At 37.4% G+C, this 25,683-nt stretch overlaps 1 protein-coding gene across 3 annotated transcripts in view; it reads left to right on the top strand.

The window, feature by feature from the left end:
* The window catches only part of LOC107592931 (RNA-binding protein Musashi homolog 2-like), a 138,938-nt gene that overhangs the window by 28,448 nt on the left and 84,807 nt on the right, over nt 1-25,683 (top strand). The window contains exon 6 of one of the 3 annotated variants that reach the window (XM_016282518.1): nt 23,378-24,323. The exons of the other annotated variants lie outside the window; for them this stretch is intronic. Within the exon in view, the coding sequence (XP_016138004.1) occupies nt 23,378-23,530 (153 nt within the window). The 3' untranslated portion in view covers nt 23,531-24,323. Of the gene's footprint in view, nt 1-23,377; nt 24,324-25,683 lie in introns of those variants that run through there. 3 annotated transcript variants of the gene reach the window in all.

Here is a 25,683-nt window from a genome sequence, read left to right as displayed (position 1 = left end):
ATTTTTAATTTGTATGAAAAACTTTTTTTTTCCAAAGTTTTTTTTTTTTTTTTTTTAAAGGCAAAGACCTTTACATTTCAAGGGTTTTCTGGTGAATTTATTGTTGCTGAAGTAGATTTTTTTTTTCAGTGTGGATAGGAATGTAAAAATAAGCATTTTCTTATATTCACTACTGTTCAAACATTTAGGGTCAGTAAGAACTTTTAATATTTCAACAAGGGTGCATTTATTTGATTAAAAATATAGTAAAAACGGTAATATTGTAAAATTTTGTAACACTCCAAAGAGAAAGGAAAACTTGAAATCGCATCATATGACCCCTTTAAAATAATTGCTTTATATTTTAAAATGTACTTTATTCCTGCGATGGCAAAGCTGAATTTTCAGCAGCCATTTATCTGGTCTTCAGTGCCACATGATTCAGAAATAACTCAAAAATAATTATAATATTCTGATTTCGTGCTCAATAAATATTTTGTAATATTATCAATGTTGAAAACAGTTTTTCATGATACTTTTTTAGGATTTAGGATGAATAGAAAGTTTAAAAGCATTTATTTGAAATATAAATCTTTTGTAACATTATAAATGTCTTTAGTGTCACTTTCGATGAATCCTCGCTGAATAGAAGTATTAATAAAAAAAAATAAATAAATAAAAAAAATTAAACAAAATATATATATATATATTTTTAAATTGCAGTACCCAAGATCACTGATCAACTTTTCCCTGGTCACTGATAAGGTTGTATTTGAGGAGTGGGAACTGACTCTAGACCAGCCTTACATACACTCTGCTTTGGTCACATAATAATGTTGAATATGCCAATTTTTCCTGTTCTTTTTCTCTGATGAATCTTTGAGAGCCCCATCTTCCCCTCTTGTAAAGCCTGGGGACTGAAAGCATGGCTGGTGTGTTCACATGCTTGAGAACTATAGAGGAGAGCTCAGTACCGCTGTGGCCGGCCCAGCACTAACTGTTGATGAGTGACACTAATGAGGAGAACAGGCATGCAGGAAAGGGAAGGAAACAAGCTCTTCTGGACATGGCCATTGACAAAACCCCTTTAAGATCTCACCACTCACTGCAATCTTTCCCAAGACCCCCCACCCCCCAGACTTCCCTTCTCAAAAAGACACATCTCTCAATTAGCATGGCTCAGAGAACATGGCGCTTTTCCTTTGATTTGTTTTGATTAGCAGGATGTGAGGGATCTAATTGAATCCTGTGTTAGTATGGCAACAGGCCTCACATTGAGCCAAAAGAACAGAGAATAGACTGAGACAGGAGTCAGAATGTATTCTGCAGTTGGAAATTTGAATCTAAAGGTATCTGTGGTTGAACTTGGTTTTACTTTTGATGTGCAGGCATGATGAGGGTGAATTTCCGTGCAACAGCAACATTCCATGAATAGAGAACATTTTGGTGTTCCATTGTCTTTTAGAGGCATTACATAACATAGGGCTGTCGCGATAACCGCAATATCGCAATACCGCGCTATTGACGAGCAAACCGCAGAGGAATGCAAGAACCGCAGCAACCGCGATTTTTCCGTGTTTTATTTTTTCGTAAGGTTATGCCCTTCTCGTTTTACACTTCATGCATGTGGACTGAATATTAAACAAGTTAGTAATGATAACATAATGTGTACCATGCTGATTTGTACAGAGGCTCCGTAGATTTGCACTTAACAAGCCTAAACAGACAGTGAATGAGAAAGAGATCGACTGAGCATGTGCGATTACTTGCGTCTGTCCTCCAGGCTGAGTCATATATATTTGTGAAAATAGGTTGTCATGTTCAAGGAAAGCGAAATTTCTGTCTTAGCATCGACGCATAGCTGGTCAGCTGAGCCTTCTAAAGTGGCGCTCAAAGTTGATTTCAAATGATTTCAACAGCGTGTTTCATTACGTCTCTTTGAATTAATGAATCAGCGTTTTTGAACGTGTAGTTGAATTAGTCACGTTCCACCACCTTGTGGCGCAACACTGTAACTGCACTGACTGACAGCCCGTCTAGAACTCGCGCAGGAGGAAATATCAATAGAAAGTCTCTTGTCCAGTCAGATTAGAAAATCAGATTACAACTAGGCTAACTGTTATACATACAGGTGGAACTCAATAAATTAGAATGTCGTGGAAAAGTTCATTTATTTCAGTAATTCAACTCAAATTGTGAAACTCGTGTATTAAATAAATGCAATGCACACAGACTGAAGTAGTTTAAGTCTTTGGTTCTTTTAATTGTGATGATTTTGGCTCACATTTAACAAAAACCCACCAATTCACTATCTCAACAAATTAGAATACTTCATAAGACCAATAAAAAAACATTTTTAGTGAATTGTTGGCCTTCTGGAAAGTATGTTCATTTACTGTACATGTACTCAATACTTGGTTGGGCCTCCTTTTGCATGAATTACTGCATCAGTGCAGCGTGGCACTGCTGAGGTGGTATGAAGCCCAGGTTGCTTTGATAGCGGCCTTCAGGTCAAAACTGACCTGAAGGCCGCTATCAAAGCAACCTGGGCTTCCATTACACCGGAGCAGAATGATAGCCTAACGATCTTATTGTCAGGTTTATGTTCTGTTATGTGGACCGTTATTTTGTCATTCTCTTCTGTTTACTTCACTTCCTGTTTCAACGCTATTTGGTTGTTTCATGTGAGCAACAGTGTGTTTTGCTGCAGCAGCGCCGATGGAAGCGGTTCACTGACTGCGCAGCACAGCCACACGCGCCACAGTTACGTTTGGGATCATTTTATTGTAAATGCCATAATGTCAGTTGAAAACATTGCAATAGTGTTTTAAAATACAACAACGAGCACAACGAAACCATTTAAAGAGGCGCGTTCAGTGACGTGATAGGAAACAGTCAACAAAGTAAAATTATCTCAAACGTACGGCGCGCGCTCTTAATTTTATCAAATGATCATAATCACATCTATTAATTTTACAATCCTGCTACTAGCATTTTATTCAGACTAAAACCCCTTTAATTCGTGTTAGAAAGCGGGGTTTTTTTTGAGTGGCTTTTGCACATGCTGTCATGCCGGTGACTGCGTGCTGCTGCAATAGATGCATTTTGCTGCATTAAAGTTAACGATTAATCGATTAATTGATCGTTAATTTAAACGACGATCCCTAATATATATATATATATATATATATGTATATTTATGGCGGTAAAGCCGCATACCGCGCTATTGAGCCACTCAAAATTACCGCAAGGGAAATTCCCTCACCGCGACAGCCCTAACCTAACATGTTTTTTTATTGGATGTGTTTTGAACTTATAGGTTATTTTAATTACCTAAAATGTTAATGTATTTTTATTTTTTATTTTTTTACGATTAGCATTTTCTGAAGTGCACCTTTTACTGGCCATTTATTGAAAAGAAGAATCATTCATTTCATACTTCAGTTCATATCATTTTCACTCATACTTTATTTTTTTTAAGAGTGTCAAGCCCTATTTTGTACTTTATTCGTGGAAAGGGGCAGCAAATATTTATGTTGGCTGTTATGGTGTTCTTCCTTCATCATTTGTTCAGGCTCACTGCCTATTCAGAAGTAAACTGATACACACAGGCTTTTCACAAATGGCCGAATCAATAGCAAATCACTTTGTCTTTCTTTGTAACTGCATGAAAGTTAAGTAAAAAGTTCATTTTCTGTGTAGCTGCTGTTGTAGACAGTGGCTTGATGCCAGTTCTAAAAACACATGATTTTTCTTAGGTGATATTTTTCTCCCGGTCGCACGGTGACATTAACTCAGTAGAAAGGGTAGCAATAACAAAAAGGGTGTTGTGTTCTTCCTCCCAGCTAAAGACACTGTGTGAGCTGAACCTAATGTATTTTTTGACCCTTTCTAACACCAGTGCTAAGCTTGCACTTGCATATATTTTAAAATGTTTACAGTGACCACCAGGGTGTCTGTCCCATTTGATTTCTGATTGGTTGTTCATGTCTTAGGCCCTTTTTATACCTATTAACAAGAGTCATCAGTGATCAGTTGTGTTTAGATTTTGAGTGTCAATGTATGTTGATGTCAAAAATACAGAAAATGTTCCATCCGTGTGACTGGTTGACCCATAATTCTGCTAATATTTGGCATTTTTGTTATAATTAGCATTGGGCAATACGTTTTTCTGTTGGGCCCGTTATAGTGTTTATTTTGTTGGAGCTGAGGAGCCCTGCAGAGTTGTTTTAAATACTATAGTGGTATCAAAGAACAGAATGAAAAAGTAATTGGTATCTAAATTAGAATTTTTTAAAGGGGTCCTATTATGCTTTTTCACTTTTTCAACTTTAGTTAGTCTGTAATGTTGCTGTTTGAGCATAAAAAAGGTCTGCAAAGTTACAAAGCTCAAAGTCCACTTCAAAGGAAGATATTTTATTTAACAGAAATCACTTTTCAAAAACTACAGCGAACAACTCTTTTGGACTACAACGCATATTTTCCAGGATTTGTGATATCACAAATATCGACGAATGGGACGAGACCTGGTTGAGCTGCCTTAAGAGAAGACAACATAGAGTGGTTACAATCTTCCGGGTTAAATCGCGCTCAAAATGATTTGATTTTGGCGTAATATTTACACTGAAGCTCGCAGGCAGCTATGGTAAGGGGTATGACATTTCCCGACCAGGCGCCGAGTGCTGCCAATCACAGCACACACTGGCCCAGCTAACCAATCACAACACACACTGGCCCAGCTGACCAATCACAGCACATTTTGTATTTCAGAAGGCGGGTCTTCATTTGATACAGGAACTATTCGAGCCGTTCATGCCAGACTGGGGAGAGAGGTGTTGTAATAATGTAAAATATGTGAAAAAGAATGTGTTTTTCGAACAACCTAGTGTGAGAGCCTGTTCTAGTACACCCCCAAAACAAAATCAAGACTTTGTAAAAGAGTATAATAGGACCCCTTTAAAATAATTTACATAATTAAATTATTTTAAAAATTATTTTTAAAAAATTAAAAAAAAATTATAAAGTAAAGTTTGATTAAAGTTTTTTTTTAATTGAAACTAATCTGTTAATAAATAGGATACAGTTTTCCATGTTCCATATTTGTCCTCTTTTAAAGCTGTATTTGGCTAGTGTTAGAGTTGGGTAAAACTGTTGTTTTACATATTTGCAAATGTATGATCACTAGGGGTGTAACGATTCACTCGTTTTATCGATGCATCGATTACAAACCCTGACGATGCAATGCATCGATCTTGAAACATGGATTTTGAATTGTCGATTTCGGACAGTAATCGATTTAAAATGCTAAGAATCGAATGAATCGCAATTTCTATAGCGATTCAGTGCTTTCAAAATATATACGCATTAAATTACTTCAAGCACAAATTAATGGGAACCTTGAACAGTGTTAGTGCCTCGCATCTCTCCTTCACGCGCGCCACTATTTACCGCCTGTGACTGTCACAGGATTGCGCTCACGTTCCGTTCATCTCACTGACACAAAATGTTAGCCTATACATAATACTTTTAAAGCTCTTTTTTTTTAAATCTTGGCTTACATAAATTTCTACATATGCCATGCCATGTCATGCCATAGCATCATTAAACTAGCATCTAACAATGGACAAAAGTGTTTTTTTCCCCTGTAACCTATGGTTCTCTAACCATAAAGGCTGTTGTGTAATTTGCCCCCTGACTAAGCATTTAAAGAATTTAGGGGAAGCATTTAAATAATCCTGTGAATGCACTTAAGGCAGAATCGAATAGTTCGAATCGAATTTAATTGTGAATCGAATCGAATTGATTCGTTCTGAATTTGCAAAAATCGTTCTTGAATCAAATCGAAAACCTATGAATCGTGAATCTAATCGATTCGCTGACTACCCAAAGATTCACTACCCAAATATAAATATTAATACCAAGTGCAAAAGGGTATTTTGATTATTTTGATATTCCTCACCTGTACTTGTGCATAGAAATCTTTAGATCTTGAGGCACAGATTGCTTATATTGCTGTCTTCATTACATTTGCTTTCTCAGCCCTCAGTTTTATTTGATTTTGATAGAAGTCTTACAAAATAAGACAAATATGGTATTACTTCAGGCCAGCTTTGACTTTGCCTTGGGCTGTCAGGCCTGGAAGCATGTCAACCGCTCAGACAAGTTATTACACTGTGACAAACTCAGTACAAAGCATCCCGGAGCTTTCATTTAGGGTTTCTCCCAGAGTGGAAGGCTGCCAAGTCTGCCAGAGCCCTTGTAGGAGCAGAAAAGTTTCCAAATCCGCCCATTCGACGCTGCAGCGTGCTTCTCTTTGATGCTGTGGTTACCTGCCGTGTCCTATGCACAGTACTGATGTAGCACCGAGGTTATCGGCCCACACACTCCACCCTCTGACAGCTGAACTCTGTTCTGCTGCCTGCTGTCTTTCCCTGTCTGAGACCTCATACAAACCTGCCTGCTGCATGGATGGTAGGAGAGTTACAGCACTGCAACTGGTATATAATCACTATCAGTTTTAACAGCCTGTTTATTGTGTTGTCTGTAGGGATGCACACATTTTGGCTAGGGGTGGGAATCTTTAGTCACCTCACGATCCGATCCGATTCCGATTCTGGGAGTCACGATCTGATTCCAGAACGATTCTTGATCTACTTTATTTCCCCCTTATTAATTAATTAGTTTATCGACTTATATTTACATATCCTTACATAAGTACTTTTTAAAATATTTACAAATTGAAAAAAATAATAATTAAAACCATTGTATGTTAAGAATTTTAAACTAATATAACTTCAAAACATATAAGCATGTAGCAAATAATAAAGAGGAGCATAGAAACATATTACAAACAACAAACAAAGAGTGCTTTCAGTATTTAAGATTATATGAACGTTTTCCATTCAAGAAATGTGAGTGATTTTTCTTCATCTTTACTGTTGTTTTTTTACTATGACATCATAGAGAGCAGGAGATCTATTAAGCTGCATTCACACACGGATCTCTTTTGTAATATAAGAAGTAATGTAATTGGAAGTAATTCCAAACCACATAAATGGTGACTTCGTAGAGCATTTTTAAGGAAAATACTGATGGGCGAGACCGCACACTTCAAGTGTTACATCAAACAAAGCGCACGTCTCTCACAGCGCATCCTGTGCAATGAAGCCCGTGGATGTCCTTGTAATTGAAAGATTATTTTACAGAAGGTTCTAGTGGTGTATGTGTGTGAGGAATTGGAAGCAAGCAGAATACGGGTGTTTCTAAAGCAAACTCAGCGTCATCGCGCATCTGGTTAAAAACTAAGCTCATAATCGATTCTGAGAATTTCAGAATCGATCCAAAATCGTTCGAGAGAGAATCGCGATGCATCGATGGATCGATTTTTTTTTTCTCCCACCCCTAATTTTGGCCAGTATAGACAAGTCCATGTTAAAAATCTGTACTATTTTTGTTTAAAAAAACACTAAGTAGTTTTTGTCAATATCATCAATGTGGTGGTCTTTAGGTAAATTTAGGCATCACAACATTATAATACACAGATTAGGGGTTGACCGATTATCGGCCTGGCCGATTATTAATGCCGATATTAAGCATTTTTGTGATTATCGGTATCGGTCATTTTCAAAACCGATTTGCTGATAAAATAACTTAATTTTGAAACGCACTATTTGGCTCTGATGCAGCCTGTCAGAACTCACCACTCAGGCCTAAAGCAATCTCCGCCCACCGCCCATCAGATTTGTTTGGAGTCATGAGTCTGACCAATCAATGCTAACTGGAGCTGCTTCAGTGATCATGCATCAGTAGTCTCTCAAAGGTAAGGCAGCAGCAGACGTTGCTTAAGTTGCAAGATCTGTTATTAACTGCGATAAGTTGACAGAATCGCGGAATCCAGTCATATAAATGGAATTTACTGTATGACGCGGAATATGTCAAAGTTTGGATGAATTAATCAAAAGTAGGTCAGTACACTTAAATAGAGTTGCGAGATAGACTAGTATCTGTAAATATTAAGCCGCAAAAATACTATTTAAATATGAATCCTGCATGTTCTGCGTGTCTCTGTGTATGTAAATGGCACAGACGCGCGGTTTTGTTTTCTATACATGCAAAGTGTGCAACGCTTGCGGTGATTTCAGCTTCTGTCGTCTCACTACATAAAGGACATAAATACATGAACAACATCTCCAGAACTGCTCTGACTCCCTCTGAGTCACTTCATGAGCATTTGACACTTTCATTTGAGTAAAACTGCAGTGTTTCCCAGTTCTCACAGACTTGCACTTGTTTGTGGCGGCATATATATGCAACCTCATTCTCTGCCAGCAGGATGTGCTGTTGGAGTGGTAGAGATCAATGTTTCCCCGGTAACGCTGTACACAAAGCAGCGCTCAGTCCGCTCACAAACGCTGCTTTATCAGATATTACATGCAAGATGAAATGAAAATGACATCCAAAATTTTCTGAAGACAGTCGGGTTCCTTCAGAAATACAGTGATATAAAAACACCCACACCGGGTTTCAATTTTGAAACGTGCAGTGCTCATGTTTATTCAACGAAGTCAAAGCGTTTTGGAAAATCTATTTGTGGCGGTCAGTTCTGATATTGTGGCGGGCGCCACAAATAAATCAATGTAAGGGAAACACTTGCATAGGCTACAGAAACTTAAAAGTTCTTCATGGCAACCCGTCAAAGTATAAGCTTGGGTTCGCTTAAAGAAATGATCAGAAAAAGTAGGTCAGTACACTTAAATAGAGTTGCGAGATAGACTAGTATCTGTAAATATTAAGCCGCAAAAATACTATTTAAATATGAATCCTGCATGTTCTGCGTGTCTCTGTGTATGTAAATGGCACAGACGCGCGGTTTTGTTTTCTATACATGCAAAGTGTGCAACGCTTGCGGTGATTTCAGCTTCTGTCGTCTCACTACATAAAGGACATAAATACATGAACAACATCTCCAGAACTGCTCTGACTCCCTCTGAGTCACTTCATGAGCATTTGACACTTTCATTTGAGTAAAACTGCAGTGTTTCCCAGTTCTCACAGACTTGCACTTGTTTGTGGCGGCATATATATGCAACCTCATTCTCTGCCAGCAGGAGGCGCTGTTGGAGTGGTAGAGATCAATGTTTCCCCGGTAACGCTGTACACAAAGCAGCGCTCAGTCCGCTCACAAACGCTGCTTTATCAGATATTACATGCAAGATGAAATGAAAATGACATCCAAAATTTTCTGAAGACAGTCGGGTTCCTTCAGAAATACAGTGATATAAAAACACCCACACCGGGTTTCAATTTTGAAACGTGCAGTGCTCATGTTTATTCAACGAAGTCAAAGCGTTTTGGAAAATCTATTTGTGGCGGTCAGTTCTGATATTGTGGCGGGCGCCACAAATAAATCAATGTAAGGGAAACACTTGCATAGGCTACAGAAACTTAAAAGTTCTTCATGGCAACCCGTCAAAATATAAGCTTGTGTTAGCTTAAAGAAATGATCAGAAATACATTACTGTGGTGCAGTATGATATACATAATACTACTACAACAATTATTACAACTTTTGTTTAAAAGAATAATCACACAATATGCTATTTCTTCCATGTTTTAATTTTAATAGTAAACCCTTTGTTTGCCAAAAAATAAAGAGTTTAACTCTCATTTGATTAAAAGATAAATGAAATTGATTTATGCCTTCATTTGCAATGTACTGTAAATTTAAAACTAACTGAAATTTCTAGTGTCACATAGGCCAAGACATTTCAATAGGCTATGGAACTAAGTGTGCCTGTAAAAGGCTATTAGTGTTAATAGTTTCATGAAAATAGTTGCAGTCTTCTTAACTTCTACAATATAGCAATGAAGACAGTTAAATTATTTACACTTATTATTATTATTATTATATACATTTTTTAAGTTAATCCATTGATGTGCATTAGATGATGAATTGAATAGTCACCTCTACTATTGTAGGTTATGTTTTAGCCATCAGAAAATAATTAATGAGGAATTATGAGAGGTTATGCTTTTACACATACATTTCTAACATGTAAATTATTGAAGCCAAATACTTACATTTCCCCAAGCTGTTTAGCTGTAGTACAGTATTCATAGGCTTAATCATGAAGCATACAATGGCCCCACTTTTAACTCTCTCTTTATATTACCCTTATTGCAGATGGATGCACAGAGGAAGACAAGAGTAAGAAGTGCAGTGTGGGAGTACTACACTCAACCAACACCAGCGAAGGCAGTTTTTGTCAAGAGCCCTTGTTAGTCTTAATTTTGACATTAATTTTAATTTTTACATCAGACATATCGATCGGTTATCGGTCTACTTGATCTGTAATAATCGGTATCGGCATCGGCCCTGAAAAACACATGTCGTCGACCCCTAACATTTCCTGATTTTATTTTATTTAGATTCATAAGCATTTGTTTTGATTTGATCAATACATTTTGCTTAATTTTCTCTTAGCCATGCTACAACAATATTGCAAAATAATTTTAAGTGAAAGTATTTGCTATTTATTTAACAGATATATTTTATAGGGATGCACCGATACCAATATTGGTATTGGTATCGGGCCCGATACTGGTCTCCTGTACTCGTACTCGTTAAAATGCCCCGATATCAAACGCCGATACCACACAGCATGTGATAAGCGCCATATTCAAACAAAGAAACACAGACAACAGAAAGGAGTTAAGGATGTACAGTATATGTATGCAATGAATATAATGTTAAGCATTCAGTATTAATGCCTGTATAGTTAGTGTGCGTGAGCTGATAAACAAAGCACGCTGAGTGGATTGAGCACGCGGCGGCACAGATGCGCGAGCTTGTTGAGTGAATCTTTCTCAACAGCATGTGATAAGCGCCATATTCAAACAAAGAAACACAGACAACAGAAAGGAGTTAAGGATGTGCAGTATATGTATGCAATGAATATAATGTTAAGCATTCAGTATTAATGCCTGTATAGTTAGTGTGCGTGAGCTGATAAACAACACGCTGAGTGGATTGAGCACGCGGCGGCACAGATGCGCGAGCTTGTTGAGTGAATCTTTCTCACAGACATCACTGGAAAGTTTGTAGTTCGGTCGGATATGTCAAAAACAAGTAAGTAAAACAATGCACAAGTTACTTAACGGTAGAGAGAGAGAGAGAGAGCGCGCGCGCACTTCTGTTGTGTGATCTTTGATGTTCACTCACTTAGCACACGCATCATTTGGATTAAAACGAAATCGTAAAAATAAAACCATTCATAGGGGCATTCACTATAAACATAATTTATTTTCAACCTTAGGCATACACGACTTTCTGGCGAAAGTGAATCTAGCAGCCTGTGTGAAATGCGCTAGGCTGTACTGCTGTCCTCTTATTCTGCACCAGTACAAATATGTGCACGCGTTGCGCGTGTTTTACTTGCTTGAGTGTTTCTGCATTATATGAGTGGCTTTGGAATATAAATCACAGCACGTTTCAGATGAAAAAACTTCTATTTCTGAAAATATCACAGTTAGGAGATTTATAACGAGTGGTTCCCTGCATTATTACAGCAAAGCGCATACTACTAAGATACTACTTACTTGGTACTAAGTACTGCGATACAGTACTAAGCCGCTGCAATGGAGCAGCTCTAATGCTATTAAATTAAAGATGATGTACCATAGAGCAAAAAAAATGAACAGTGAATGTAACAAAAACGTGTAAAATACATTTTAATGGGCATAATTAAGTGTGAAAATAACTGAAGGATATACAGTGAAACCAAAAATGATTCAGACACCAGATATAATTTTTGATATTTTTTTTACTAGTGGGTGCAGGACACTATAGTTCATTTATGTAAGTGAGGATAGCAAAATAAAGTAAACTGAGACAAATCATACCCAAAAATTCTTCATACAGTAGACTACCAGTAAAATTGATACAAATTTAGGTCCAAAAATTATTCAGACCAAGTCTCGGAAAAAAACTGAAGTTCAGGTTTGCATGAACCTGGATGACAGCATGCCCAGGAGACTACAGGATGTCATTGAGGCTAAGGGTTGTCCGACAAAGTATTCATAGTTGTGTAAATAATACTGTCATACTAACAGCTGTCTGAATTATTTTGGTTGATTGTAATCTATTACATACGTTTCTATCAAAATTATCTAACATTATCTGTGAAATAAACTGTGATAATGTGAGAAATGTTGAAGGTGTCTGAATTTTTTCTGAATAAAAAATCTATTTGATAAATGAAGTTAACCAACTACCATTATACATACCCTTTTTGTTTCTGTACCCAATATTTAAAAAATGTACAAATGCAATAAAAATATCGGTATCGATACTCTGTATTGGCAAGTACCAAAAATAAAAGTATCGGTATCGGGCGAGTACTGGAAAACGTGGTATCGGTGCATCCCTAATATTTTATATATTATTTATTTATTTATTCAATCACTAAAACTTGATGCCACTCTGTAGATTCAGAAAATGAACAGACCCAGACCTGATGGGTTGATACCAATACATTTAAATAAGTCACAAGTATCTGCTGATAACCGGTGTGGTCCCATATATCATGCATTTCTTTTTTTTTTTTTTTTAGGAAAAGCATATATTGCATGTTTTTGACCTTGATGCGCAGACTGCAGTCAAACACATTTTTCTCCCTGCGTTGTTACTTCTTTGACTTGTCAGATATTGACATTTCTGACACTGTGGAAGCTGTGCTTGCCTCGTTCACTGTCCACTTCTCTCTGGGTGGGTGTTTGTGAAATGAGCAGTCTGTGCAATCAGCACAGTGTTGTTGGACTCGTTGAAGCTCTTCTGACCCGCCGTGTGTATGTCCTTGTTCAATGATTGTCCTTCAGTTCACTGCAGTGCTCCGCTCCTCTCCTCCACACAGCTCGGCCACTTATCTGACCAGGTGGCTGACATGTTTTCTTTTCTCTTTCTCTTCATTTCTCTCCTTTTTTTCGCTCATTGTTTTTAGCATCCCACTGCAAGGGCACCTTTTTTAGTTTCCACTCAGGAACACTTGGATTGCTCTCTCTCATGTCTTTTCGTCACTCTCTATCTCTCTTTTTTTTTTGTCCCTCACACATACAGTGCACATAGGGATGATAGAATTTGTACCTTGTAGAACTGGTTTTGTTTCAGGAAATCAGAAGGCAACCCAACATAGCACCAAAACTGTTTATTATACAAAAGTAATATTGTTGAAATTAATAATTGAAATGTATTGATGATACCATGAACTGCATAGGCCCTACAAATTGTGAAATTATTAACTTTTAAATTGGCTGAATTGGTAAATGGAGCATTTTGGTTTCTGTCTTGAATTTCAATAGCTTCATGCTCAAGCCTGTAATTCGCCACAAAACCGATTGTGGTCTGCTCAAAGTAGTTTATCCTCTTTTCAGTGAACCTGTATTTAATGTAGTCTGGGTCATATTTCCGTTGACCTTGTGTAATTTTGTTCATGCTTTTTGAGGATGAAGACATATCAAGCCACCTGACCATGTTGATATTTGTGTAATTTGGCCATTTTTTACCAAGTGACAGCTGACAGGTATACTGTAGACAATTTTTTTTTTTATTAGATGTACACCAATTTTTCCATTTTCTCGTTGCTTTTAAATCTGACAAGCCTGTTTATTTTACCATCTGAACTGTGGTTGAATATGTTTAGTTTAGTTGTATTATTTTTAATTAGCAATTTTTGCCAACCCATACCTTTTTTGGGAGTTGAAAACCAATGCCATAGTGAACCTTAGTGAGGTCCCTATTTAGTTCTGTAAAAGGTACAAAAATCTCATCCGGGTCTCTGTGGTTTGTTCAGCGTGGTAGGTCAGGGAAGCAGGAGCATCTATTAGCTGCAGTGTGTGCATGGCTGTCAGGCCCAAGCCTTTTTATTTATTTTTATTTATTTATTTATTTATTATTATTATTTTTTTAATTGGCTTCGAATGTGACTAGCAACGGACACCCCCCTCAGAGGCAACGCCTCCTTTGGTTGCATTCTCTCCGCCCTCTGGTTAGCTGGAGCCTTTGCTACCGCATGATAAATTTGATGCTAAATTTAGAGGCTGTTTTTCTCGCATAGAGAGAGAGATTACTGGCAAAGAGAGAGAGTGAAAGACCGAGTAAGAGAGTGTGTTTGAGTGTTGCAAAGAGACGACGTGTTTTTTTTTTTCTTTCTTTTCTCATGAGGGCTATGGTTGTCACTGATTTTCCATTGTGGGATTTATTTAGTTATTTTAACTATATTGTTGCTTTATTTAGTTCACTTCCATTTAGAAGCACAGAATGTTGGCCAGGTCTTTATAATATGCATTTTTTCCTTTTGCAAATCCCATCAGTGAGTTAAATTACACCTTGTCTTCTTTAAAAAGACAAAGTTAAAGAGGCTTTTTTGTAACTGATTGGATTCCAATTTGTCTCATTTGTCATTTTAGTCGACTTTTGAACTAACCTTTAATCTTGCATGCCCAGGTTTGCTAAGCATATTTTCTTTTACTTGTTTGTTTGGCAGTAGTAGCGGTTCAGTTATGTAACGGTGAACTTGCAAAAGGCTGGGCTGCATATGCAGACGCAATCCCTACTTCAGGATTTAGCTTATCCCGTTCACTACGCAAGTCCCTAAGAAACCACTTACTTTGATTTTCCACGCTAATGCTGTGGGATTTCATTTGATCTTTAAAAGCAGATGGCACACCAGCTACATCTAAGAACAAAACAAGTGCCATCTTTCTTTCATATTGACCAAAGACACAAATACACTTAGCGTTGCACGTAATGTACTGCACGAATCAAAGCATCAAATGAAATTAGCCTTGAGTGCGACTGGTTAGCAACAGCTGTTAGCTTCAGCAGATGCATGCTAGGCTTTTGATGTAGCGAGAGAGGGTAAAGGGCAATGCTGGGTCTCTCTGAAGTATGCAGGGAGATGGGAACTTGCTGGGGACAATGCTGATACAGCTGAAACAACAGGAGGGACAGTGCGCTTGAGAGGACTGACCTGCTTTACTCCCCTGTCGCTACACCGACGCCAAAACAAACTCGCACCTTTTCCAGACTCAGTCAGTGTGCTGTGCTCTAATTCAGGGGTCTCGGCTGACCTATTTTATACCATACTGTGTACGGCTGCAGTCATTTCAAGGGATTGTTCACCCAAAAATGAAAATCTGTCACCATTACAATAGCAGCCATTTTGTACCGTACAGTTTTCCAATTTTTTCGCTACTCCTCCTTCAAATTTTGTAAATAAAAATTGGCTCAGATGATCTTTGGACCGAGCTGCACAGAAATGATTGAACAGATTTTTGATATTCACTACCGTTCCCGAGAAATACCTCTCTGAAATTGACCATGCCAATGTTTGTTGTGTTATGCTATTTAGCTTAGCATGCGTCCTAATTCCCTTGCATATTAATGGTGGAGTTCCCTTTAAAATCTTAAATGATTCCCTTTGAGCTAAATTATTGACTTGTTTCCCTTACACTGGTTAACTAAGTCATGTGTTCATTTTCACAATGAAAGATCTCCTTAGCAGCCTCGGTATTTCACATCAACTGAGTGGCACAACTTGTAAAGCGACATTCCCCTAACCTTTCAGGTCATGGGTTCAAGTCCCTTGTGGACCATGCCCAAACCGCAAGAGGTACTGTAGCTTGAAATGGTGTAAAATTCACTTCCATTTGAGACTTTGTGCCTTTACAAGAATTACCTTATTTAAATACAAAACACAGTTCATCAGGGCTCCAGACTAACATTTGAGAGCAGTGGCACCAGCGCCACTCAGTTCTACAGATGGTGGTGCCAGGAGCAGATTTGGTAGCGCTGGGGGTGGTGTGTGGGAGTATTAAAATATAGATAATTTAATCATAACATTACTATTGTTATGCATTAATAAGTGCAGTTACTAATAATATTACATGTTAATTTCTTGTTTATTTTTCTTTTGTTTATTGTTTATACAGATTTACCGATATACAGACAGTAAAGCACTAAGCCTGAGTTAAGATGCATACAAAATGTACTTTTATTAACAACAGTAACAGGTGCAAAATCAAAATTTTATATAGAAAATGTATATATTCCACTCTTATTAAATGTACCATTATTCTTCTAGTATATGGAACTGACCAACTTGAGTGATTATGTGTGATTTAGTAGCAAATTGAAGAAAAGTTTTTAATTTTATTTTTTTTAATTCTTTTTGAGTTCATTCTCACCTGTACTTCCAATTTTTGTGTGCATTCTCTTTATGCTGTTTTTGCGCTTCTGGCTCTGCATTACATTTGCTGCCCATTCGGGGCTTGGCCCCGTGTCACTGCTTGCAGCTATATTTTAATTTATTTCTGTAATGGCAAAGCTGAATTTTCAGCGGTTATTTCTCCAGTCTTCAGAGTCACATGATCCTTCAGAAATCATAATACACTGATTCAGTGCTCAAGAAACATTTATCATCAATGTTGAAAATAGTTTATTGAAAACTGATGAATTTTTTCAGGATTCTTTAAATAAAGTTAAAAAGAACAGCATTTGTTTGAAATAAAAATCTTTTGTAACATTATAAAAGTCTTAACTTTTTTTTAGCAAGGATGCTAAAAAAACAAACAACTTACTGACCACAAACTTTTGAATGGTAGTGCATTTATTATAAATAACTTTATATTTACAATTAATACTGTCCCTGATGACAATTGAATTTTCGAGTGGAAGAGTGATGTCGTACCTTTATGGCTGTGATGTTTTTGAACACTGAGATTTTTGCCCCACATGGCTTCGAATATGACATTAACTATTTTATTTGAAACTAGCAGAGCTCAAACAATCCCTTATTCAGCAGCAGATTTTTTATTTGGAATTCTCAGCCCAACTGTCATCATTTTCCTCTCGGTTTTTAAAATAAATCTCCTGCAGGCCCTCTCCTCTGGTGAACTTACGGAGGCCCATTAGGAGTGTCTCCCTGTTGGAGTTGCAAATGGTGCAGGCTTTTATTTTTGGCCCTGTCCTGGCTGATGTGTACTGTTCTGAGACTGCTAGCTCTAAGATATTGATAGGTTTCTCTCTCTCTCTCTCTCTCTCTCGCTTTCTCTCATGCTTCAAAATACAACAACACATTAGGCTTGCCGCGATAGACTGTGCTGACGGTGATACCGGTGTTAAGCCGCAACACCGGTTATTTCACTTGCCCACCGCGGCACCGACCCCCACCATCATTTGATTTTTTTATAGTAATTAATAGAAATCATTTAGTTCAGTAAAAGAACAGACACTACAATTATAAAATGAACGCGGCTGCTCAATGCAGCGTGCCGAACGACAGTCGCATCACAGATCAGATTTAATTTATCCAGTGAGGAGAGTGAGTCGAGCTGACTGACAAGAAGAGTGAGGTGAGACAGACAAGACGATCGCGGATGATTTAGTTTCGAAACGAGATGCAGAAGCGCCTGTTTGGCAATATTTGGGATTTTGAAAAGCCTGTTGACTTTTGCCGTTTATCTAAGGTGATTTTGGTGATTTTTTAAAAAACATTTGTTTCTTATTTAATTGGTTCCACATTGTTTGCTGATTTTTACTTTATTTAAACTGTCATTTATTTATTTATTTTTTACGTCAAGGTGTATGCCGTGCCTCCAAGCTTTCTTACTCGTTTTGCTAATAAACGTTCTACGTTTCTTATTTATTTGGTTATATATTATACATGTTTACTTAGCCTATTTCCAGTTTTGTTTACCTATTTAAACTTTATGTGAGTTATTTGTTATTTTATATTAGGCATAGCCTGCCCTATAGCATGGTGTATTTTTATGTTTTTTTTTAATAAAAGTTCTATGTTTTATATATAGGCTAAAGTGAGTTTGACGTTGTATTTTGTTGTTGCATTCAAGCAATTGACGCCGAACTGCAGCTAATTCGAAATTCAAACGAACTAAAAACGAACAATTGCTTTACGCCGAATTGCCGCTATTTGAAAGTGAAAGTAAAATGCGCACGCAGCTTTTACAAGCTATTTAAAAGTGAAGGAAAGCGAAGGAAAGCAAGGAAAAGAGGGAACGCCCCCACCCCCACGGTCATACCGGTATTACCGTTGTTGTCACACGTCGATTAGCATTTGTGTTCTAGGCAAATATGGGAAGGCATTAATTGATAAATTAGGCATAAATTAATTCAGCATTTTTTTCTTCACTGATTTAATATTTCGATTTAAACATTAAATTACAGTGTATAGCTGTATAATAAAATTATTCAAATATAAGCATTATACTTGAGCGCTAAAAATGACCAATTTTATGAATTATAGATTAAAATGTATGCAATGTGAATGAAAATGTAGAAACTTTTGAGGGGCATATTTGTTATTAATACTATGGACATCACAGCTAAAATTTAGTGCGGTGGCACACAAGGCCAAGTGTTGTGCTTTCCAGCAGCACTAATTACTCAAAGATCCTGATGCAGCGATACAATAAATCACAATCATTTATCTGTGGCTAGTGTCTGTGATGAATAATTAAGCTAGTTATTAGTAAAATGAACAGCACATTAATTACCCATAGGCCTCAGTTGGTTAAAGGTTGCGTCTCGCTGAATATGAAGGCAGCTCTTGGGTGGCGGTTCCTTTTGACGTATTGTATCTGGAGCTCATGTTCTAGGCTTCGGGTCTTTAACCTCCTCAGTTAGATGAGTTCAGAGTGAAACGTGCGGCTTGTTGGTAATCGGCAGAATAATTGGCAATCAATTATGAATGAAATGGAGCCTCTGAACATACAGGCTTGCTCATCTCTACATCAAATTTTAATGATCAATCACAAGCAGCCGTGAGAGTCCAGTGGAAATCTCTTATATGTTTCACAGGGTGTTACAGTAGCTGACCCTGCAATCCTTGGGTCTCAGAGATTCTTGACTCTGTTTTGCCTTGTGATGACCTGCTGTCAGACCATCTTAACAATAAATGGTTTATTAAATCAGACTTGTTTCTGACAGCTCTGTACCTCATACAAACCTTCTGCTGCCAAACTTATTCAAAATTAAATCAAATACAGTGTTTTGTGGCTTGTGTGCCTGTTATCTTCCATATACTGGAAATATGTGTGTGTGTACATATAAGGGATGTGCAATGTTTTGATTAGAGATTTTTTTTTTTTTTATCAGTCGATGGATGTTTGGATGTTTAATTGTGCATGCTCATTTCCTCTAAATTTACCATTCATGTATTTATGGATTTATTTATTTATGCAGATGTGCATTTAATTTTTTTCATACTGGAAATATGTGTGTGTGTACATATAAGGGATGTGCAATGTTTTGATTAGAGATTTTTTTTTTTTTATCAGTCGATGGATGTTTGGATGTTTAATTGTGCATGCTCATTTCCTCTAAATTTACCATTCATGTATTTATGGATTTATTTATTTATGCAGATGTGCATTTAATTTTTTTTCCAGTACAATAGCAAGCATCAATTTTGTCATGCTGCATTTTAAACTAAGGGCTATTGGATGTTTAAATGATGAAGGACAAGTGCTTTGATATGTCCCACCCCAGCTTTTTGTTTCAATAGAAGTATGTCAACACATGAATTGTATATAACACAGGCTGTTTTTGCCTGAGTTCTCAATTGCCAGAACAATTTTTTTCCCCTTTTGCCTGTCGGTAGAGACACACCTACATTCATAAGCCTGAATGCTGAAACGAAAAAGCAGTTAATAATGTAATATAGGATGAGAACTGAAGGTGATAGAGGGGTCCGCTCACTTCTTTGCCAATTCTCTGGGCCTGGAGGTGTACAATATCAACTCCTTGCAGTGCGCATGGGCCATGTGACCGTGGTTGCTATGTTACGGTGTTCGACTGAGGGTATACTCACCTAATGGGAAGACCCTTGGAGCAAATAAGTGCCACATCAAGTCAGTTAACAATCAATGCTGGATCCCGAAAATATCAGCCAAGATCTGAAATCACTAAGTCTGAATGCAGAGAATACGCTTAATAGTGTTAAATGTGAGAAGGAATGGTGAATATACACTTGGCTCAAGTCAGAGTGGTTTCTTAAATAATAACTTCATTAAAGGAATCGCATCATCATTCTAAAACAATCATAAGAGCCGTTTTAGCTCCTAGTAATGCTGAGATATGACACCCATACCGGGAAGTCCTCGGTGGATGGTCAGTGCATTGTGTGTAATGGGAAAGTTATGAGGATGAATGTTTGAGGAAGAGTGGGCTAGTGCAGGAGAATATATGTTCCCACTGACCATACAGCTCGGATGTAAATGTCTGCTTGAGAGCAGTTATCCATCCATCCATTCTTCTAGCACACGCTTAACCGCGGCTTCGCCGTTGAGTCGAGGGCAGCTGATGCCAATAGCCTGGGGCGCTCTGATCAGTGTCATAGGTGAATAATTATAACAAATGGGTTTTTACCTTCAGGGTTCGACATATTTGGTAACAATAGACAGAGTAAATGGTTATATGGAAGCGTGAAGAGCTGGGATTGTGCTTTCTTTAATGGTCAGTATTGGCCAGTTCAATGAGTTCATTGATGCAGCGAAAGCAGTAAGTTTTGCAAAATGCTTTTCGTGCAATGGAAATTTGGTGCATACTACTAAGTAAAAATTTTAATACTTTAATTAATTTGATCAGGTTTTTTTCTGCTAGTCTACTTCAACTTCTTCCAATTTGTATTTTTTTAATCAAATTATTTAATCTCTTGCATATTAAAGTAACTTTAGAGTCCCCCTGTAGTCAAATATTGTATCCCTTAAAACTTATCTTTGATCATCAAAATGACATCAACATTTTTTTTTCTTGTGAAAATAATTTTCTCATGCCTTAAAATAGCTTGAATGTAACTCTACACCCTTGCCTCATTTACTATACCTGGATCTATGAATATGCAAATTAGTCCCGCCTCCACTCACTCCCACCAGCCAGCGCCTCCTGATCCACTGAACTGTAGTAACCGCAAAACAATGGCATACATGGATAATGACTGATAAAACTATGTTTTTACTAGCGGACAGCTACAGTGAATACTGTAACATTCGTTAAAGTTACTTAAGTGACGTTGTTGTGTCCTAAAATGCCTTGAAGACTCAAATGCAGCCGTTTGTGATTGTTAATTCGCGCCCATGATCATACGCGTGTGAAGTGCAGACGCAGCTGCGGGAGAGGTGCGTCTGACTCCGGGCTACTTTTACACTGTTGCCATGGGTTATAATGCAAGTTAGCAGTTCTAAATTCACATTAAACCACAGCTTCATGGGTTTTTTGCTCTTGATTTATTTTTGGTTTTGTGCTGGTATTGGTATATTTTGCATGCTAGTGATAGGAATCGATCCCTTGACGTGATTGGTTATTGGATTGTGACGTAGCAAACCGAGGTCTGTTTCAAACTGCATTTCTTGGACTGCCATTGGAAAACTACAGTTTTAAGGAGAAAATACTCAGCAAGGGTGTTGATTAATAGATTGGCACATGGTTTGTCTAAAAACATATTAAAAACACCTCATAGACAAATAAACATTACAAACTTGATTTTCACTACAGGGGACTTTAAAACCAACTGGCTAAAGATGCAGGATTAAATTCCTTTGGTTATTAAAATGCATTCTCAAAACCGTGCACAACTTTTTTTAAATGTTCTTTATAAAAATATATATTTTTTAGTTTTAATGAATTTGAACGATTTGATTTATTTTAATAACTTTACATCAGAGCCAATTTCTGTTGATCTAAAAATGCAAACTTAAATTGTTTTGGGTATTAAAATTTGTTTTCAAATCTACTATTTATTGTAAACAAAGACTGTGTACGACTGCAAAAACAAAGACTGCCGTTCATTTAATTTGGGGCAGATAATGTCATAGTCGGATACATCATCGTTTTTTATTGGTGGCACAGGTCAGGATGTAAGAATACCCATCTAAAACTTCCATATTCATGCTTGTAGGATGATTTTGCAGTATTATCATCACAGTGCACCGATTTGTGTCTTCATCCGTGCTCCTCTCTCCGTTCTTAGAGATCCCTGCTGTGCCAATGTTCCCCACAGCTGTGGCCCCTCTGCCCTGCAGTAGATTTGGGCCTGCTGGCCCTCTCTTAATGGCTGTGAGCAGTAGGGGAGATGGGCCGCTCGGGGAGTACTTGTTTGTTGATTGGCGACAGCAGTGCAGCCATTGTTTCCACAGCTGCCTCGGTCGAGGTTTCAATGTTCTTGATTCGACCTTGGGGAGTCAGGGCCGTTTGATGCGTCCTCCAAATGTAGACATGGCCAGGCCAAATACAGCCTGCTGTCCTTTATTACTCACTTAGAAGTGGACAGCATGGCCAAAATCTTATATCACATCATGATATGATCATTTTTGGTAGAAACTCAAGCTGTGAATATTTATATAGACTATATATAGTCTTGTATTATCTATTTTTCTATAATCTAGTGACTTCATTTTATTTATTGGAACTTGATGGATGCAATCAAAAGATAAGCACTGAGTTGAAAATATATTAAATATGACTTGATTCCATGTTTGAAGCCATACTGTTGAATTCTGTTTTAATGCTGAAAATTGAGATGAACAAAGTAAAACGGAGTGTGTTTCTAAATGCAGTGTGTCAAAACTAAATTGCTCCCATTATAAACAATGAATCTACACTTGATCTTAGCCAAAACGCTGAGAAGCAATAATAAACAATGAATCTATAATGGAAATGCTCAGTTTGCTTGTCAGATTTTTAAAAGTTGCATCACAGATATAATGCAGTAAAAAAAATGGTACAGCAGAATCCCTCGTTATATTCAGTCATACCACCCAGGCACTTCTTATTCTGGAAACTTAACAAAATTACTCTTGTATATTTTGCTTTGAGAGATGCATGTAATCCAGTGTTGGAGTTTGAGCAGAAATGTGGTTTACTGTACGTGCTGCTGGGGTGGATGTAGTTTAAAAGCTCTTTAGAGCCCAAATTCCAGTTCCAATTCTTCCATTTTGAACCGAGCAAACAAATGACAGCTTGCTATCCTGATTCAGGCCTAAATTGGTAAACAACCAAGTTGAGTTGTGCTTGTTCTATTGAAGTAGACACCCTACAGAGAGCTCCTGACTGAACCTGAAAGTTTAGGAACTCTCGTCTCCTCCAGCATCTATTGCTTTGTGTTTGATCAAACCTTGAAAAGCTACAATGAATGTACAGTTTCAGAGTGAATGCATATTCTGCAATTTGGCCCGAAAGCATTCGAGAGTTTACATTTTTTTTTAGCAACAATAAAGCTACCGCAAAACCACGTCTCTAAACGAACGCTTGTGCATTTTTCTACAGTTTTATCAAACAGGAATATACATTTCATCCCTGCATCTATCTTTTTTTGTGCTTTTACAGCTCCAGTTCTCATGCCGTTCCGCAGCACATGCCGCACGTCTTCCCAAATCCCAGCTCTTAGCCGCCTGCCGTGAAAACCACTCTCAAAGTCCCCGTCCCTTCCCTCACACAAGCTTTTATTTGAACATGCTTTTACCATTCATCAGAGTGTGAAGCCAGAGATCACAGCCTCTCTCCGAGGACAGGACATAAAGGGGAAGTTTACTTGGGGAAGATCAGCAGATAAAAAAAAGAAAGGGAAAAGTAGACACCGACACTTGAACTTATGATTGGCACCTTTTACGAGGTTTGAGTCGAGTTGACGGTGTGCATCCATAACCATAAAATATATTGAACGGTTGATGTTGTGTTTATGAGCGCATAGCTCAGAGAGGCAGCTGTCCTCAGAGTTGCACCGTTGAGTAACACAGCAAAGATTAATTGCCCACGATAGACAGTAAATGATACTTGATTTATGGCTCATTATATACGCTGCTGTGCGGCTCATAGTATTACATACTGGGCTTTTAATACTGCCGTGTCTATCAAAAGAGCCAGGCTTATGAATACGGGAGTTGAGAAATGATACAAAAGTAATTAACATGGAAAGACCACTGCTTTATAAATGATCTTGCCATTAATTTGGCCCACCTGTGGTTCTGTTGCAGACAGGGTTACTGGCAGTCGAGGGACAGTTGCAAGAGATTACAGGGGAGTGATAAACTAAATAAAGGTGGTGTATTTTCCTGTTGTATTTATAAATGGAGGCTGACAGGGTCTTAGTCACTCCGCCATTTATGTGGCGCCAAAACAGAGGAAACTACTTTTATTACAGGACACATTTTAAGATATCAATGAAAAATATTTTTTCTTTAATTTTTCTTTATTTTTTGGCTAGGGAAGTAGCTTATTTCTCATGGGCGATTATATTTGTTCCACTGTGTTTTTTATGTGTGCAATAAATGTCCTCACAATTCTTTGATGCATGAATTTCAACATAACCGTGTAACTGATGCAAATGCTTGAAAAGAGATAAAAACGATGTAAAATGATCAAGTTTTTGGTATTAATCACCGACTCGGATTATAAAAATTGCGTTAAACATGGAATCTTCAGCCCTCGAAGAGCCTGAGCCTGTCCTTCTTGGCTCAGCAGTCTATTTTAAGAAGGCCCTTGTTGTGAAGCAATACTGTCCCTAATGTATCCTTTTGTCCACAACCAATCTTTACTGCCACTGTCACCCTCTGAAAGCTGTTCACTCCCTCCACACCAGGGTTAAGGGCTAGACTACTTTTGACCCACAGAGCATGTGCTCGCAATGGTTGATAGGCGATGATATTAAACTGGCGGCAGACCATTTTCACTGGTTGCTATCTCACCCTTGAAATGTGAAATTTCTCATCTCACCCCCATTTTTCGGCCAAGTTCTAGCGATTCCTGAAATCTGTGTCTAGGGCTTCAGGTAGGGCTGTAAAACCCTCATCCTTAGTGTGTTCCTACTCCTAGTGCTTTTTTCCGGAGGCTGTAAGGATGTGTGAGGGTTTAGCAGAGATGATGGCTAAGTGATGTGGGGTATACAGAGACCTGTGAACTTGGCTCTTCCTTCTTTTTTTTTTTTTCCATTTCTTTTTTTACCCTTGTTTATTTATTTCTATATAATTTTTGGCTGCATTGTCTAAAGTTTATACACAAACACATCTATTATTATATTATATTATAATATCTAAATGTGTTGGGTCAGTAATTTTTTTAAATGTAAGTTAGTACTTTTATTCAGCAAGACTGCATTAAATGTTCAAAATTTACAGTAATTACATTTACAGTGTTTCAAAAGATTTCTATTTCAAATAAAGGCTGTTCTTCTGTTCTTCTTTCTATTCATTATAGAATCTTGATAAAAAGTCGATCATGGTTTCTACAAAATACTGTTTTCAACATTGATAATAATAAGAAATGTTTCTTGAGCATCAAATCAGCATATCAGAATGATTTCTGAAGTATCATGTGACACTGAAGACTGGAGTAATGGCTGCTGAAAATTCAGCTTTGCAATCACAGGAATAAATTACAAATATATTAAAATATAAAACAGCCAATTTAAATTGTAAAAATAATATTTCAGAGTATTACTACTTTAACTGTATTTTGATCAAATTATTAATATATTAATATATTATTGTTTTTTTATGTGAAACTTAACTTGAAAAAACTTGAAAAAACATTTTAACTTGATCTTTTACTGTGCTTTACTACTTAAATGCTTGGAGACAAAAAAAAAGAAAATAACTGAGCTAGTGAGAATCTGAGTAATTTTTGCCTGTTTACTC

Source organism: Sinocyclocheilus grahami, unplaced genomic scaffold (genome assembly GCF_001515645.1).
Source record: "Sinocyclocheilus grahami isolate Dianchi unplaced genomic scaffold, SAMN03320097.WGS_v1.1 scaffold161.1, whole genome shotgun sequence".
Lineage (NCBI taxonomy): Eukaryota > Metazoa > Chordata > Actinopteri > Cypriniformes > Cyprinidae > Sinocyclocheilus > Sinocyclocheilus grahami.
This window is presented reverse-complemented; position numbering and strand designations above follow the sequence as displayed.